This window comes from Haliotis cracherodii, unplaced genomic scaffold (genome assembly GCF_022045235.1).
Source record: "Haliotis cracherodii isolate W230 unplaced genomic scaffold, xgHalCrac1.p SCAF_4, whole genome shotgun sequence".
Lineage (NCBI taxonomy): Eukaryota > Metazoa > Mollusca > Gastropoda > Lepetellida > Haliotidae > Haliotis > Haliotis cracherodii.
In genome coordinates, this window is record NW_027266297.1 from 53,117,528 (window position 1) to 53,134,930 (window position 17,403).

At 40.8% G+C, this 17,403-nt stretch overlaps 1 protein-coding gene across 1 annotated transcript; it reads left to right on the forward strand.

Annotated features, from left to right (window-relative positions):
- Window positions 1-10,210: 10,210 nt before the first annotated feature.
- Window positions 10,211-14,422, forward strand: LOC139479129 (scavenger receptor class F member 1-like). The gene is made up of 4 exons (XM_071261904.1): window positions 10,211-10,528; window positions 10,912-10,935; window positions 11,510-12,328; window positions 12,888-14,422. The coding sequence occupies exons 1-4, from the start codon at window positions 10,504-10,506 to the stop codon at window positions 12,953-12,955; spliced, it is 936 nt and encodes a 311-aa protein (XP_071118005.1). The 5' UTR covers window positions 10,211-10,503; the 3' UTR covers window positions 12,956-14,422.
- The last annotated feature ends 2,981 nt before the right edge of the window (window positions 14,423-17,403 follow it).

Sequence of the window (17,403 nt, forward strand, 5' to 3'; positions counted from 1 at the left end):
AAAACAGTAGATCCTCCAGTAGCTTTAGCACCTGGAGGAGAAAATGAATGGTAGGAACTATACCGACGCAAATCAAAGTTGTCAGTCTCTTTGAGATATGTCTCCTGGACACAGATTGCTGATGGCGTAAAAATCTCGGATTACTAAATGTAATTCATTAAAATTGGTCCTGAGACCTCTGCAATTCCACTGAATAAGTTGATTCATGACGTTCAAGTTATAGGTGGATGCACAGGAGATCACCCCCATCTCTCCAAGGTTTCAAAGCGATTATAAATCTGTATTGGGTCGCGGTGACCCTTTGGCACACAATCTGAATTTTTTGAGTAATCAATTTTCTTGCTGGCCTTTTCGACAACAGGGGAAGGTGTTGGAGTTGTTGCAGTCGCCATTTATGGTTTTGACACAGGCGCTGATTGTGGAGCATCATTTGTTTGGAAAGAAGTACTTGACCGTAATACGGAATACTTTTCTCCTGAAATCCAAGTAATATCTGTCCGGCAATGGACAGACGTGACAGATCTAGAAGATGTGCGAGTCACAGCTGCCGAGAATGATACAGCTGTGGTCGCCGAGGCAGATTGTAGAACCAAACGTTTCGCTTTAGGAAAGGTAATGTTTCTCTCATGTTTCAGCTTAACGATCTGAAGCTGAAGTTTGCACATGGGGCATGACTTTGAAGAGGCTACATGATCGCCAGAACAATTTGCACAGTGGGGGCTTTTGGTACATTTGTCATCTGTGTTGTGGTCATTTTCTCCACATTTATGGCATAGTTTCCGATTTTTGCCTGATTGTGCAACATGCCTAAACTACTGACATTTGTAACATTGAAGAGGGTTGGGAATATTAAGAAATATTTCAATAACACTATAAAATAGTTGAATTAAGATAAAATGAGTTAAATTATGTGACATGAAGCTTCTCAGAACACCTTTATTTATTTTCGACACTGACACACGAGTTTTGATGAAAGGAAAATATTTTCGCCCATGGGTCTGCCCAGGGACCAAGCCTTTCTCGCGCACTTGGCGAAATATTTCACTTACGCCATAAAACGGTTGAATTAAGTTAAAATGAGTTAAATTATGTGACATGAAACTCCTAAGAACACCTTTATGTATTTGCGTAACAAAAACATATGAGTTTTGAGGAAACTATTCTCGCTCTAAAAGAGTTGAATTAAGTTAAAATGAGTTAAATCTTGTGCTGTGATACTTGAAGGAATACATTTATATGTATTTGCGAAGCAAAAACATGAGTTTTGAGTAAAGGAAAATATTCTCGCCCGGAACAGCATGTTTAATTTTGTAAATACCTTGATCGAGACTGGGCAAAGACCGTAGAGTTTCTGGACAAATGGGTTTCCAGAATTAAAATGGGACGTTTCTTTCTAGCACACGTGACAATTATGTCCATGATGACCATGGTTCTTTAAACATATCTATGGAGTTAGAAAGCAATGATCAATCAATCAATCATCGGCTCCTCCTTTGAACCAGTATGTTGTTTTTAAATTGGCACTTCACGCCATAATATAAGTGTATTCCGTCTGCTTTAGTAAACCTACACATGTAAACACTTACTTTTGACAAACCCACTGTGCAAGATAACAGTGATTAATGAATGAACGAATTTTCTGTAAATCACTGATCACTCCTTTTGCTGGTCTGCCACGTGCATATTACATAACATATATTTCACCTCACTTCAAACCTGGATTCAGATAAAATAATTACCCCAGACAGAAGACATGCCAAAAGGGAACCTTTGTCAGGTAATCTGAGTGATGCTACCACTAACTGTACCTGTAATAAAAGTTCATTAACTGAGTTTCAAGACACAGGTGTAGGGTTACACCAGGAAACATAAGAGATAGCAATCATATTATCCGCGCAAATTTTTGGATGTTAGGCCGGGGTCCAAACATGAAAAAAACCCATGGGTTTCCAATTAGCATCTTATTGGCTACTTCTCTGCTGGGAAGATCTTATCTGCCTGTGACAGACAGGACTGTAACGGCTATTGGAGCCAGGCAGGGTCAAAGGTGAAGCATGGAATTTACCACAAAAGTAAACACAAGTGGTTCATAGTAAATTTTGAAATGTGAACTTTAGACTAAAATCCAATTTAAAGCATAAAGCATTAATGTTTTCAGTAAAAAGGATAAGGCTAACACAAGTCTCTGCAACATATCATCTTTTAAATAATTAATACAACACATTAGAGACTATATACACTTATTACATGAAATATCACATGTGTAATACCTAAGACCATATAATACATAAAACACTAACACATGGATGTGTGGATATAGTATATGACCATACAAAGAAACATTGAAATATTTAATATCCTATTTTATTAATTTAACTGTTGAAAAGGTCAGTTAATTTCATGTACATGTACTCAATATCTAACATCAATATACAAACATCTCTTCTTTCATATATACTATACATACATTTCCTCTGTTCAGTTATCAAATGAAATGTGGTAAATTTAAATATCTTGACTTTTCATGTAATGAGGATTAAAAAAATAATTCCTCATATCATTTAATCATTAAGCTTGTATTCCATATCAGAAAATAAATGTACATTAAACATAAATATTCAAATGTCTGTGTGAAACTTCCTGGGGAAACACCGCTGTGCGTTAAGATATCATTCCCACAAATGTCCCATATATGGTTGATCATGTTGGTTAGGTAACCAAGTGCGAACTAAAGTTATTACTCAATGTGGCATCAAATCACGCTTGTGTCTGGTTCCACTCCATACATAATGTTGGCGGTTAGCTTGCCTCTCCACTGCCAGTCTTTTTCTGTCTAGGTAACGGGCATTCTTCCACACACCTCTATGCATCAACATTGTCCAAAATCGTCTATAATGCCCCTTCCTTAGAAATGAATTTTGGACATGTACCGGCATTGTGCCATCCTCACACCACATTTGTTCAATGGGTTGATTATGCAAGGTTTACATAAACAATGTGGACACTCTTCCTCATCCGCTCTGTGCTGCACAATGAATTCTTGCTCATCATCATGATCATCATCTGGTGTTGTTGATATATCAGTAGCTGATGGTACAGCCACGACACTGGGCACCTCTATGATGTCCCAGTCATGGTGGTGAAACAGATGGTAAATAGTCTCTCTGTAAAGGGGTTACCATCAATGTCAGGGACTGTAGTTCCGATGCTTCTCCCATCGTCAATAGTTGTAGATCTATGAATGCATCTTAAAACAATCCTCCACAGAGTACAACTGACAATAAATTACAATAGACAGGTGCCATAAGGATGGCAATAATTAAAAGTCTGACAATTAGAACAGATTTCCCACATAACGGCTCCAAATATTTCCTTGGTAGTGATAGGTGACAGATTTATAATTCTTCTGCCTGGTTCGAGATCTTGGTGCCCCAGAGTTTCTGGCATGCCATTGTGAGGTAGAGTCCCGGTCGACATTCTCTTTCCAATGACACACGGCTAACTGAGAACGCATATTATAAATAGTGTCAGAAAATGATAATCTTTTGTCTTGGAAGACATTCATCACATTATTAAAACTCTCAACATAAAAGAGGTATCTTTTGCCAAATTGAAATCATCCGGATATTTGTAGACAAGCGAATTTTCAATAACTCTCGTTAATAAATCCACAGCTTTTTCACTGGTCAAGACAATCCGTGATGCTTCATAATTTTGATCCAATTTACATCTTGAAGACGCATCACAATCGGCATAATTGTTCTTGTAATGTTCCACAATATTTGATAGTGAAGACCTCAGTTTTGGAACTGTCACCATTACAATTCCGCATTGCAAAATGAAAATGAGGGGTAATTGGTTTAACTTTGTCTGACAGCTGCTCATGCCATGTGCTCCCATGTTTGTAGCGAGGCCCAGTGGATACAGCAGTCAACAATTTGGTAACTGATTTCACACCATGCCATAAGTCATTCTGGTTTGTCGTTGATCCAGTGTCTCGAACAAATTTATTAATTGACAAGTTCTGGTCATGGGTGAGCACATTTATTGGGACATTGGTTTCTTTCAAAAAGTAAATTCTTTCAGTCCCAGTGCGTTCATGTCTTTGAGATACTGGATCATACTGGTTGTTTGGTGACATGCTCACACACTAATACTTTGTGACTAGCATCTCCAAATAGCAACAACGCTGCTGTCCTTGGCATTCTTCCGCCAACCATGTTAGGCATCGGACATAATGTTGATACCATCTAAATGTTCACATCCAGCTACTTCTTCCTATAAGGCTGTGTCACAGGAATCTTCAAACAATGTTCTTGTAAGAATTCAGTTGATCCTTCCTATATCTTCGTGAGAGACTTCCAATACCAGCAGCTGAACAAAATCTTTTTATACTCGACAGGTATGAGACCACTGCTGTAAAATGCATGCCCAAGCTTCTCATTAACTAGGAATTTGTTGTTGGGAAGATAAGGTGATGATGCTGAACGGTACTGGTGTGACCCAGAACACCGCACTTTCATCGTGACAATATGTCCTTTGTAGTTGGTCTGCTTCAGAGACAGTTTACTTGAACATTTACGCCCATGCTGATCTGCTACATCTAGGCACATTTTCATGGATGACTCGGATATGACGAAAAACCTGTCATCAGTGTCCCCAGCTCCTGCTCTGAGGTGTGTCACGGGTGGATCTTCTGGGACAGTCAGGCAATGGTTTTGGAGGTAGTACGTCAAGACACGATCGAGGACGGCAGCATTATTGGCAGGCATATTAGATTCTGCCCGCAAATGTATCTTCACCTGTTTAATCTTTTGAAGAATGCCTCTCTTGACATCATCATTACCAGGTACTTCAATAGTGAAGCGCGCTGATCGTCCACTTTGATCCGCCATATTAGAAGATCACTTTTATCAGTTAGATAATTCAGAAACAAGAGATTTGTTGTCGAAGGCCAGTAGTCAATTGGAAACAAAATGATAAAGAAGTCAGTGACTAAGACGGGGGCTGGCCAGAGTCCACTTATTTAGAGGTACATAGGGGGGGGGGGGGGGGGGGGGGGGAGGAGATACATGGCAAAACAACCATGGTACAGAAAATGGTAATTAGAGTGTGTCTAGAATGATCAGTGGTTGAATGTGGGGGTTAAAGGAAATATTTACATTAAATTTACTGACAGATGACCCAATACGAATAACAAATATATCTTGCACAACTGTCTCCACCCCCACTGATATAGAATGAAGGGTCCCCCAAAGTGTGCCATGCTTTCATCACAGAGCGGGAGGTCAGTTTCACTCCCAGCTGATGGTGGTGGTGGTGGTGTCAGTTTCACTCCCAGCTGATGGGAGAATGTAATGTGAAACCATGAATGAGATTCTACCTTCCATCCAGACAAGTTGCTATGGATACTCACCGCCCTCTGGCTGTCGGACTGACAGGAGGGAAATTCAATTTTAAATCACAAAGTTTATATTTCATTTCTAAACTTATTTGACTATCTGTACCGATGGTTTTCACAGTATGTTTTGCCATGTATCTCCTCCCCTACCTCTAAATACGTGGACTCTGGCAAGCCCCCGTCTTAGTCACTGACTTCTTTATCATTTCTTACAACCAGCCAGGTCACACATTGTAACCACGATTATTTACAACCTGCCAAGTCACCTATTGTAACACGGAGCCTTACAACCAGCCAAGTCACACATTGTAACCAAGATGCCTTACAACCAGCCAGGTCACACATTGTAACCACGATGGCTTACAACCTGCCAAGTCACCTGTTGTAACACGGAGCCTTACAACCAGCCAAGTCACCCATTGTAACACGAAGCCTTACAACCAGCCAGATCACACATTGTAACCAAGATGCCTTACAACCAGCGAGGTCACACATTTTAACACGAAGCCTTATAACCTGCCAAGTCACCCATTGTAACAAGATGCCTTACAACCTGCCAAGTCACCTATTGTAACACGGAGCCTTACAACCAGCCAAGTCACACATTGTAACCAAGATGCCTTACAACCAGCCAGGTCACACATTGTAACCACGATGGCTTAAAACCTGCCAAGTCACCTATTGTAACACGGAGCCTTACAACCAGCCAAGTCATCCATTGTAACACGAAGCCTTACAACCAGCCAAGTCACACATTGTAACCAAGATGCCTTACAACCAGCGAGGTCACACATTTTAACACGAAGCCTTATAACCAGCCAAGTCACCCATTGTAACACGAAGCATTACAACCAGCCAAGTCACCCATTGTAACAAGATGCCTTACAACCAGCCAAGTCACACATTGTAACACGAAGCATTACAACCAGCCAAGTCACCCATTGTAACAAGATGCCTTACAACCAGCCAAGTCACACATTGTAACCAAGATGCCTTACAACCAGCCAGGTCACATCACTGACGCAATCAAAATATTAAACTTATATATCGTAGGTTACAAATATAATTGATATGGGATATATTTACATCTCTTAAGAAGATTTTAGGGTTATGTGCCGAAAAAGCTAAATTCTAAAATGTAAAATTGAGTTTAGCTTTCGCGGCCACAGTTCAAGTTCAGTGATTAAACGAGTGACGCTTCCCCGGTACTCAGAGTTAACTGAAGATCAAAGGAATTCGCAGATGCTAATTATATATTGACATCATACCCGTAAAAACAATAAATAACAATGATTTGGTGTATGATAGCATAACAGTGCTTGGACTGTTGGTTACATTTCGTCAACTTATTGCCGTAGGACGCCATTTTCAAACACGATTTACAATATGAAGTTAAAATCTATATATGTGAAAGGGCAGCAACGTGGTCGGTGAATTGGACTCTGTGAAGTTGGCACTGACCCGTTCGACCTTCAAGGATTCGGGTCGTCCTTGCTCACACAAGTACCTTAGAGACAGTAGATCAGAGGCTTGAAGGTGTTCATTCTGTCATGACTGTAGCAGTGTAGTATTCGATGGTTCTGTATTTCTTCTCGCCCAGACCTCTGCATCCAGAGAGCATGTGTTGCCCGCCTCCCACTGTCTCGATGAGTATTTCTCGTAGGTTTGTTTCCAGGCACAACTAGATTAACAATCAACCGTGTTGTTCTTTCAGTAAAATGGAAAGGTTCTTTGCACTGAATATTAAGTATTAACATTTAAATAGTTGTGAGTAAGAGGCCTAAGCACAAACTAACTCATTGTCGCAGATGAACACGATGTATTTCCTGTCAGTTAAACTATGGTTTTCTTGTTATTTCCATTTCTAAGTTTATCGGCGTATTTATGATCATTTGCGTTGATTAAGCGTTTTCATTTCATGCCAAAAGTGTTTTGACGCTTTGCGGGCACTAGTAAAATTTGAAATGTTGCTTTCCCAGGCCGATACCTATGTTTGACGAAGCATCAATTCAGACATGAAAGTGGCAATGTTACACGTATTTATAGATTGCTGTGCCCATAACTTTTGATGTCCAGTTGGTTTTACCATTATCACAGTATCACATTTCTTTACCAAACGCTATCCTGTCAAATTGATTATTTTACATTCACGTTCACATGCAAATATATACATAGGATATCTTCAGCATTTTACTCTGATGTCATCGGTATGATGCATTGTATATATGCATTTTCTGCGAGTAAAAATGTAGGTTTTATATGTACTCTTAAAAAAAGAAACGCAAAGCCAGATTTGTGCGAGGTAGGAAAATACATTTATACGAGGAACCGTACAAGGTATTGAGCCAAAATGTTGTGGAGAGAACACTTGGTGATTGTAGTCATCTCAGTTATCGGTACATAGGAGAGGTTCAGGGTGAAGGTCAGCTACAATCAATAACGCGTATGTCCCCCGTTGGAATCAATAGCGGCCTGACATCTCCTGCCCGTGGAAGAGGCGAGTATGCGACGCAAAAGCCAACTGCTGCAACGTCTGGGGTTGTGTTTGAAATCGGCGTAGCCGTCTATCCAATTCATCCCACAGGTGCTCTATCTGGTTCAAATCCGGCGATCAGGGGGGCCAGGGGAGAACATCAACGTTATTGTTATTTAGAAAGGCTCTTTGGATCCGTGCTATATGCGGTCGAGCGTTGTCCTGCTTGAATACACCGTTGTCGTTGGCTGCAATTGGGAGGAGGGGTAGTAGGAGAATTTCGTTGATGGATATGGATATGGACCAAACCTGACCTGCCATGATGGGAGATATCGGCCCACATCATAACGCTGTCCCCACCAAACCTGTCCACTTTCTGTACGCAGTTTCCGGCGTAACGTTCTCCCCGACGTCTGTAGACCCGTGTTCTTCCATTCCCTCGACGGAGGAGAAATCTTGATTCGTCGCTGAACCAGACATCTCTCAACCGCAGTTGAGGCCATACCCTGTGTTGACGACACCAATGCAGTCGTTGTTGACGATGTAGTCGACTCAATATGACGCATCGAACAGTGCGTCTTGCTCGTAGACCTGCTCCTCTTCAACGGCCTGGTCGGAGATTCTGCGCAGTTCGGGTATTTGGGATGCGGTTGAGGTGGCTGTGGACGTCCTTTCACGTAGGTGGCGCAGTCGGATGTCGCCCAAGCGGGTTTGGTTACTCTTGGTCGTCCCGACCTTGGCCAATCACGTGTTGACCCATGCTGTTGAAACCGATCCCATAGCCTTGATATAGCTTGTGATTGTGCTGGGCGCTACATTGAAAACCCTGGCTACAGCTGATCGGGATTCCCCTGCCTGCAAACGGCCTAAGACGTTGTTTCTTTGCACTTCTGTTAATCTTGGCATGTTGTTGAACTGTCACTGTTCGATTGACGCAGATGCCAGGCAATACAAAACCCTGCCACTAATACACTTTTACCGTTCATAGTGCTGCTGCACGTGCACATTTTGATCCGGGAAATTTGTCACTGACACTATAACACATTCACTTTGCACCTCTTGGTCCGCTAATTTTGCTTTTATGGCCAAACATATCCACATTACGTTTCATTTTGTATATATTTTGTGTATATATTTCCTCTCAGCCTCCATTCCCCCAGTTTTTGCATGAATTATTCCTGTTGATGTTTGTTATATAACAGAATAAAATATCAATTGCATGCAGCCAAAATATGAAAACATATATTAGACATATCAACAATGCATATAATGCAGAATCGCCTGTCTACTATTTATCACGGGGCGGTCAGGCTAGTGGTTAAAGCGTTCGCTCGTCACGCCGAAGACCCGGGTTCGATTCCCGACATGGGTACAATGTGTGAAGCCCATTTCAGGTGTCCCCCGCCGTGATATTGCTGGAATATTGCTAAATGCGACGTAAAACCATACTCACTCACTCACTCACTTAATATTTATCAATGGCTATATTTGTGTGACTTTGATCGCCGTTGTACCCAGCAAAGCTGTATATATAACGACTTGCACCAGGCCTAAGTCAGTACAGGTAGATATATTCACCGTAACTGATTAGTAAGGCGTGCCACAGTAACGTGTCAACATGACCCGGTATGTTTTATACCACAACACTAATGTCTGACCTTCTTTCAACTTGCTTCTAATGTGACGTTCCCCGAGAATCGTACGACACAGGGTTTTACCAGGGTGTCTATATAGACTTCGTATAGTCTCCCAGGTTTTACCAAGAGCTACACTTACACACAGAATAACGACCAGTCACTAGAGAAAAGGGGCCATTTCAATATATAATAATGGGTGCAGTGTTCGAGGCCTTCAATATTTCTCTCAAGAACAATAGGTGCATATGCATTTGATTTTTCGTTGCAGAACACTATCTGTATACATAAAATGACAAAAATATGACGAAAACAAGATATTTATATACATATTATTCATTACTTAAACATAGTTTTTTACAGCCGAAATCTTTCGTACAAATGTTTGGTATCCATATTCGGAAATAAACGATTAGCATAAAAATTAGCTGAGTAAAACAAAATAGATAACACACTTTGTTGCACTAATACAAAGAAGATGACTTGTGTCAAAGGGAGCCGTGGTGTATGGTCGTGATCACGCGATGCACTTTTGGGCCACTCGTTGCCCGTGACAACACATATCTCATGTGACTTACAAGAAACAACTATTACAATCTTGAACGAAGGCCCAACAAGGCCTCGTCCGTCATCAGTTCACTGTCTTAATTGATCATGGGTCTGCTGTTTTGATATTAAGATACTGGGTATGCGGGTTGGAGTGGGAGATACACATTCAACCTGTTGAAATATCATACCTATATTGGGAACAATGGAATATGTGACGTAAGGCATGATATACCCGTTGCACAATGCACACGGACGTTATCTAGCCTTGCCGTGTTACTTATGTCAATTGGTGTGTGTTCTGTGGCTATGGTACATCGGGATATCAGAGACTCTCGCTGATATTGATTCATAGATTCATGGCAATGTGTGTATCACAGAAGACTTTATCGGCATCCTCGTGGAGGATTCAGTGATTATGTGACGAACCGGAATCTCCGTGACAAATAATGGCGAAGGCGATTAAAGCTGCATGTGAGTAAAACAAGCAGGTCGATTTAAGATATATTAATTACAGGAATATATTTTTATTTTCTTGATTGTTGTTGTTGGTGGTGGTGTTGTTGTATAGAAAACACATGTACTTGTTTTTTTATGAAATAATAATACAACCTATCTGGCATCAGACATGACTATTACAGTGGCATGCCATGTACCACTAGTACTTACCCGGGTAGGAAGGCACCGGTCATACTTGAATGATTCTCCGCTCCCTGGGGAGAATACACGTACATTACTCGGAATACATTGATTTATATTGGTATCTGGATGGGTCACATCAGGTTATATATAGAGTTATGTGCATATCACCTTGTATTTATTAGTTCTGTATACCGTGAATATCTCTATATTTTCAGTGATCCTCCTTGGTCTATTTTGTGGTACGTATTGAAACTTTATTTTACTGAGTGTTTTAAACTTATTGATATGTGACATGATATCGTGTAAAGATGTAAATATTATCTAAGTATACTCAAAAACAAAAGTAAGTGTGATCATATGATTTTATTGACAACTGAAAAATGATAAAGTGTTTGATCTATAATGTTTGCTGCTATGTCGGATTTATAGTGTTTGCTATGTAAGATCTATAAACCGCTAAATCTTCAGACTGAGTACACCAGACCACCATTGAAGACGGCAGTAACGTGATGACCTGCTTTAATAGGGATTGGAGTAAAAGGGTACCACCTGACATTTCCTTCCCCTTTGGGAGGACTGTACAGATCCAGTAGTGTACGGACACAGCCAGTTATTTCGACATAACTTTGCATAAAGATTACAAAAAGTGGTAGAAAAAATGTGATTTTTTGAATTTATCATATCTTAATTTAAGCATACGGGGTCCAATTCTGGTAAAGAGTGGACAATGGAACATTGCCTTTGGTTACATGAAAGCTAAGATCTATCAATACTTAACACAGTACTGTTACATATCCTGTTTTATCTCTGTAGTGGATTCAGTACACTCGCAAACATGTGGAGACAACTGCTTCGGCTGCCATCACGGTGGATGTACTGAGTGTATCTATGGGTGGCACGGCACTGACTGTACAAAGGAGTGTCAAGGATGCTGGTACGGCAAATGTGAACAGGAAGATGGAAGATGTGTACAGTGTCCACCTGGATATCACTCAAATGGTTGTGATGTACCATGTTCACTAAACTGTCGTGCAAGTTATGATGGAAAACGGTCCTGTCACCGTGACACAGGGAGGTGCCTAGAGGGGTGTGTCCCTGGGCGGTGGGGACATCAGTGTCAGAAACTCTGCGCTAGAAACTGTGGGCAGTCCTCGTGTCACCAGGATAAAGGAACATGTCTTCTTGGTTGCACCGATGGATGGTTCGGCCAGTTGTGTGATACACCATGTCCCCAAAACTGTCTTGGAAACAGGTGTAACCTATTTCAGGGACATTGTGGTCACTGCAAGCCTGGGTTCGTTGGGGGAAAGTGTAACATTTCGTGTACAAACTGTATTGACAATGAATGTACATACGATGAATTGCTATCATCTGTTAACTGTAATAAAGGATGCGTTGAAGGATGGAGTAACGAGGACTGCTTGACGAGATGCGGCAACACATGTGCGGGCAAGAGATGCAACAAGGATGGCAGCTGCAAGTCATGTAGGAATGGTTACCATGGTGACAAGTGTACTGAGAGATGTGAAGATGAATGTTTACTGTGTGAACAGGAATCCGGATTATGCTCAACATGGAGGAAGGCTATAGTCATCGTTGAAACTGAAGACGGGGAAGATACAAAATCACAAGGTAGGTGAATTAAGGATGTATCTGTTGATAATATATAGCTGATAACTATTATCATACATAAGGCCTAATTTAGCTTTCGAAAGGGAATGTTTTGTTAATGAAAGCAGGGTGTTCACCGTAAAACTGACATGGATTTACGGGACAAATGTAGAGTATTATTGGCAGAAACGTTGTTTTGACATCTGTCTGTTTCATCTGTTCTATATTAAGGGTCGATGCCAGGGCCCGACTCAATAATGTGTGTTTTACTTATATCATACAAATATCCCGCATTGCCTCTGACCAAGTGACAATGTGTGGTGTACAGTCTGCATGGTGTTATAGCTTTCTTCCCGTAGTACTCAAACACCTTTTCTCCTTTATAAGACATAGATTTTTCCTTACAATGGCAGCAGTATCAGTACCATCAGACTTAATTTCTTCAAACTATAGTTTGGAGGATATGTACTGGCGAGATATCCCCGGTGAAAGAACATTTATATCTAAAACTTGGTTTTTGAGGTAACACGTATTTTTGTCTGTCCGACAACACTTTAACAGTCTTTCTTCGTGATTGCAGGATGTGTGACGTTGTCCCCAAGTCTCTGGTTGTGGCTGCAGGTGACTAAATACTGCCTGTTCCATTAGCATGTGTGAAGATGACATGATGCTGTGAATACTCCTACTATTTATTTGTCTTTCTCTTGCTACACGACCATACGGGGTCCCGGGGGGTTGAGAACATTACCTGTATGACGCCAGCCAGTGTCCATTCCTCGAAAGAACAATGGGCTGACTTCAGTGAACGTTCGCTGTAGCTCGACATACGTTTTTCTTCTTATTTCTTCTCATCACCTAATGCGGACGACATCGCACTACTAATAGAATCAGAAGAGGAAACACAGTTGATCCTGGACTCCTAATGGTGCCAACGGAATGGAATCATGTTGATGAGAGAAATCGCAAGTGATACATTAAAAAATACCCTACACTGGATATTTTTTAATGTATCAATTGCGATTACTGAGTTTTATCAGATTGCGTTTTTACTTGTGGTTGATGTCTGTCTGAACACCGACCAGCAATATACTTACCTTGGCCTTGTCCTAACTGAACACCTGGACTAAAGCCGCATGGCAAAACAAATGGCACCTTCTGCAGGACGAGCGTTGGAATTGGTCATATTAATATATAACTGTCTAGGCAATGTTACTTATACAATATTTACCAAATTATACAACTATAATCTACATTCTGGTGAACAGATGACCGTTTATGCATCAATGCGATCCAGAACCGTGTCATGCGACCAGGAAGAACCGCTCCTAATGCGGCACCCATAGGCAACATGGAATGGGAAGTGTGCGATAACGTGAATGCTTCATGCGTCACTGGAGGAGAAACATGGCTATAGCTGTCAAGACTTTATCACAGCGTTTTTAAATGGTCATTTTATATTTTAATAAACAGATGTATTCAAAATGAGTGATGGACACTATTATTGTTTTGAATAAAATGGTAACTAATGTTGAAATGGTGTTGCGCCAAACATTCATATACAGTACTTTGAAGGAGAATATATATACAGAATATTATTGCCAATGCCCAAATCACATGGAAGAGCACTGTCAGTGTACAGATGTCGTACAGCGATGACTACAAACGGGAAGATATGGAAGTCTGGAACAAGCGGAGCGATGTTGTTTTCAGTGTACACAGGACATTGAATCACAAGAGCGTGTCCTTTTAGAATGTCCATTTATGATGATGTTATATACAAATTATGATCTTTGTAATGAAGTTATTTGACATATTCAAGATTTTTTATTGTGTTTTAAGGAAGAAAGTAGTGACTCCTTTTAAACAACACTGTGATCTTAAAATATACTGCCACAAGCTGCAATGATATATTACTTGCACGGCAACGCCGTTTATACGGTTAGTGATATGCTGTAACTTTAATGTACCTTTTTAAAACTATCATTGTGTACACACTTTGATTATGTCTATCAAATCTCTCATAACTCCATAGGACTGTCAAGTGTACATTTTATAACACATGTTATGTGCTATATATACATATGCGCATCTGGTGAGACTATAATAAATATTGGATGAGTCTGTCTGTCTTAAATGAAAATGCGTTATATTATTATATAAAGGATTATCTGTCCCTTGTGAGTGAGTGATGTTAGTTCCCCAGATTCGGGTTTCACAATGTTCATACAATCGGGACAGAACGTCAGGCACTCTTCTGACTTGGTTATTGTCGAAATACCGTTTGTTGTCCGTACTGCATAGTAGGGATTGTTGTGAGGGGGGTAAAGCCTGAGAACAGTGTTCCAAGGATACATGACTCGGATACGCCTCCTTATTGACCAATATTCATTCATAAACCGCCTTGATCGGTGACCGCCTCCGTGGCCGTTAAACGATTGTACGTGTTGTTACCCTGCCTTGCGTTCGGCATTGAGGGTCTAAAACAAGGACTGGTCGGTTCGGAGTCAGCATACTGTGTCTGAGTAGGCTATTCATGTTAAACTGTGGCATGGTATCTTAGTGGGCTGGCACTATAAAAGAGGCATTAGTACGGACTAGTACATGCAGGCACACACAAACAAACATACAGCCTATGAAATCTTTTACTACACAATACACAATCTTGTAATTTGCTTTCATAATGTTGAATAAAGGTAGCTGCATTTGACAATGTTTACATATTGGTCAGATTAAGTGCAGATATTCCACAGCCGGTCTACGAATCAAATCTGGCCTGGAGCCGGTCTGCAGCCATACAAAGTATCTCCCTCTCATTAATGCTGAAATTCTAATCTCTTATAAACAGACTTAATGTACAAACACACTCAACGACCCGTGCACTATAGAACATGCATTTGAAGTATTAACTGCGGTAGAGTATAACAAAACCGTTCCGACACTGCAGAAGGTTAATTACTGTTACCAGTCGTGGGGCATGGAGAGTTGGCAGAGAGTCATAAAGAACATGAGTGTTTGTTTGTTTGTTTGTTTTTTAACGCCACCCTCAGCAAAATTGCAACTATATGATGGCGGTTTGTACTTAATCGAGTCTGGATCAGACAATCCAGTGATTTTCATTATGAGCATCGATCAACGCAATTGGAATACGATGACATGCATCAACCAAGTCAGCGAGCGTGACCACCCGATCCCGTCAGTCGCCACTTACGACAAGCATGGGTTGCTGAAGACCTAGTCTAACTCGGATCTTCACGGGTGAGTGAGTAAATAGAGAATCTCACCCAAGTGTCAACTATATCAACGAGTGTTGATAAAGTTCATATCAAAAGACACGAGGATAATATTTATCATCCAACATCATTCTTCTAACCTTTTCAGTTTGTAGACAGTAATAGTGAGTGTGTGAATATGGTTTTACGCCGCTTTTAGCAATATTCCAGCAATATCACGGCGGGGGACACCAGAAATGGGCTTCACACATTGTACCCATGTCGGGAATCGAACCCGGGTCTTTGGCGTGACGAACGAACGCTTTAACCACTGGGCTACCCGACCGCCCTGTAGACAGTAATAAGCGTAATGTCTTAATAAGTGTAAAAGTACTGCTAACAGCTTCAGTAGCAGAGCTATTAGTGACGTCAATTGATTGTGACGTCAGGGTAACCAATGAAGTCACAATAGTCTGCAAAGTATTGTGAGGCAATTTTATTGCAGCGATATCTACATTGTAGTTATCGCTTGATCTCACCCAAGCAATATCTCCTGTGGGGGCCAGTTTTAGATGATAAATATAGAATACTAAACGAGCTCCCGTTTAATACCAATTTTATGAAACGAGTGACAACTATTCACGAGTTTTAAAAAAATGGTTTTACACGGGGGCGAGTTTAGTATTTTATTTATTACTTTAGAATTACACTGTTGAGTGTGAATATGCTGACACCTACACGATCCACGGCACAATCTAATTGAGTTCAACAGAATATTACTTCAAACACGTCAAAAGTTGAAACGTATAAATTTAATACCATACAACGGTCCACCTTTAGAATTCAGGCGTCCGTTCCACAAAGTTATCGTAGCGCTAATTAAGGTTATCGCAACTCACATACTTTAACTTAGACTAACGACTGACGTTGCGCCACATACGATCGCCTTGTGGAACGGGGCCTTGCACCTCAAAGTTTAGAATCACGTCACCTTACCCGATGACGTAATTTGTGGAATTTTGTCGCAAGATCCAACGGCGAAACAATGCCATGTGACGTCAGCCTAGCAACAAGGTTGCTGGGGTCATCGAGTGTGCATAAGCTCCTTTCAGTGATTTATCATATCCACACGCAATGTCGTTGAATAAGCCAAGGGATGTTGAGAGCTTTCAATATTTGTTCGTGACACGTGTTCCGGGAGTACATAAGCACGCGTTTTGGTATTACACAATGTGTAATACTTCTGTATGTTTATGAAACGGGTGATCTCTTCACGGGCAAGTAATAAATAGAGAATCTCACCCAAGTGTCTTTTGATATCACATATATCAACGAGTGTTGATACAGTTGATATCAAAAGACACGATCGCGAGGGTGAGATTTTATTTATCATCCAACACAATTCTTCCAACCTTTTCGGTTTGTAGACAGTAGTTAGCAGTGTGTTAAGTGTAAAAGTACTGCTAACAGCTTCAGTAGCAGAGCCATTAGTAATGTCATTTGATTGTGACGTCATGGTAACCAATGACGTCACAATAGTCTGCAAAGCATTGTGATGCAATGTAGATATGGCCTGATATCACCCAAGCGATATCTCCTGTGGGAGCAAGTTTTGGATGATAAATGTTGTACGTAATCGAGTCTGGAGGACGCACAAACCAATAACATAAAGAAGGCTATGGGGGAACGAACACATCCAATCAATTAAGTCACCGAGTCTGACCACCCGGTGCTCTTCAGACCTCACCGTCCCCAGAACCAACACGAGGATGTCGTTATAAACATTTTTTTAAATCAACACTAAAACATACAAACATATATTCGGACTACATTTTTGCACATCCTCCCCAATTGCACACTCCTACTAAAGTATGATTTAGTCAAGAT

Excerpts from the sequence above, each read along its gene's own strand:
- LOC139479129 (XM_071261904.1), top strand. The coding sequence starts at position 10,504 with ATGGCGAAGGCGATTAAAGCTGCAT. Across the intron at positions 10,936-11,509 it reads CCTCCTTGGTCTATTTTGTG|TGGATTCAGTACACTCGCAA; the intron begins GTACGTATTGAA and ends TTATCTCTGTAG. Across the intron at positions 12,329-12,887 it reads GGAAGATACAAAATCACAAG|GATGTGTGACGTTGTCCCCA; the intron begins GTAGGTGAATTA and ends TCGTGATTGCAG.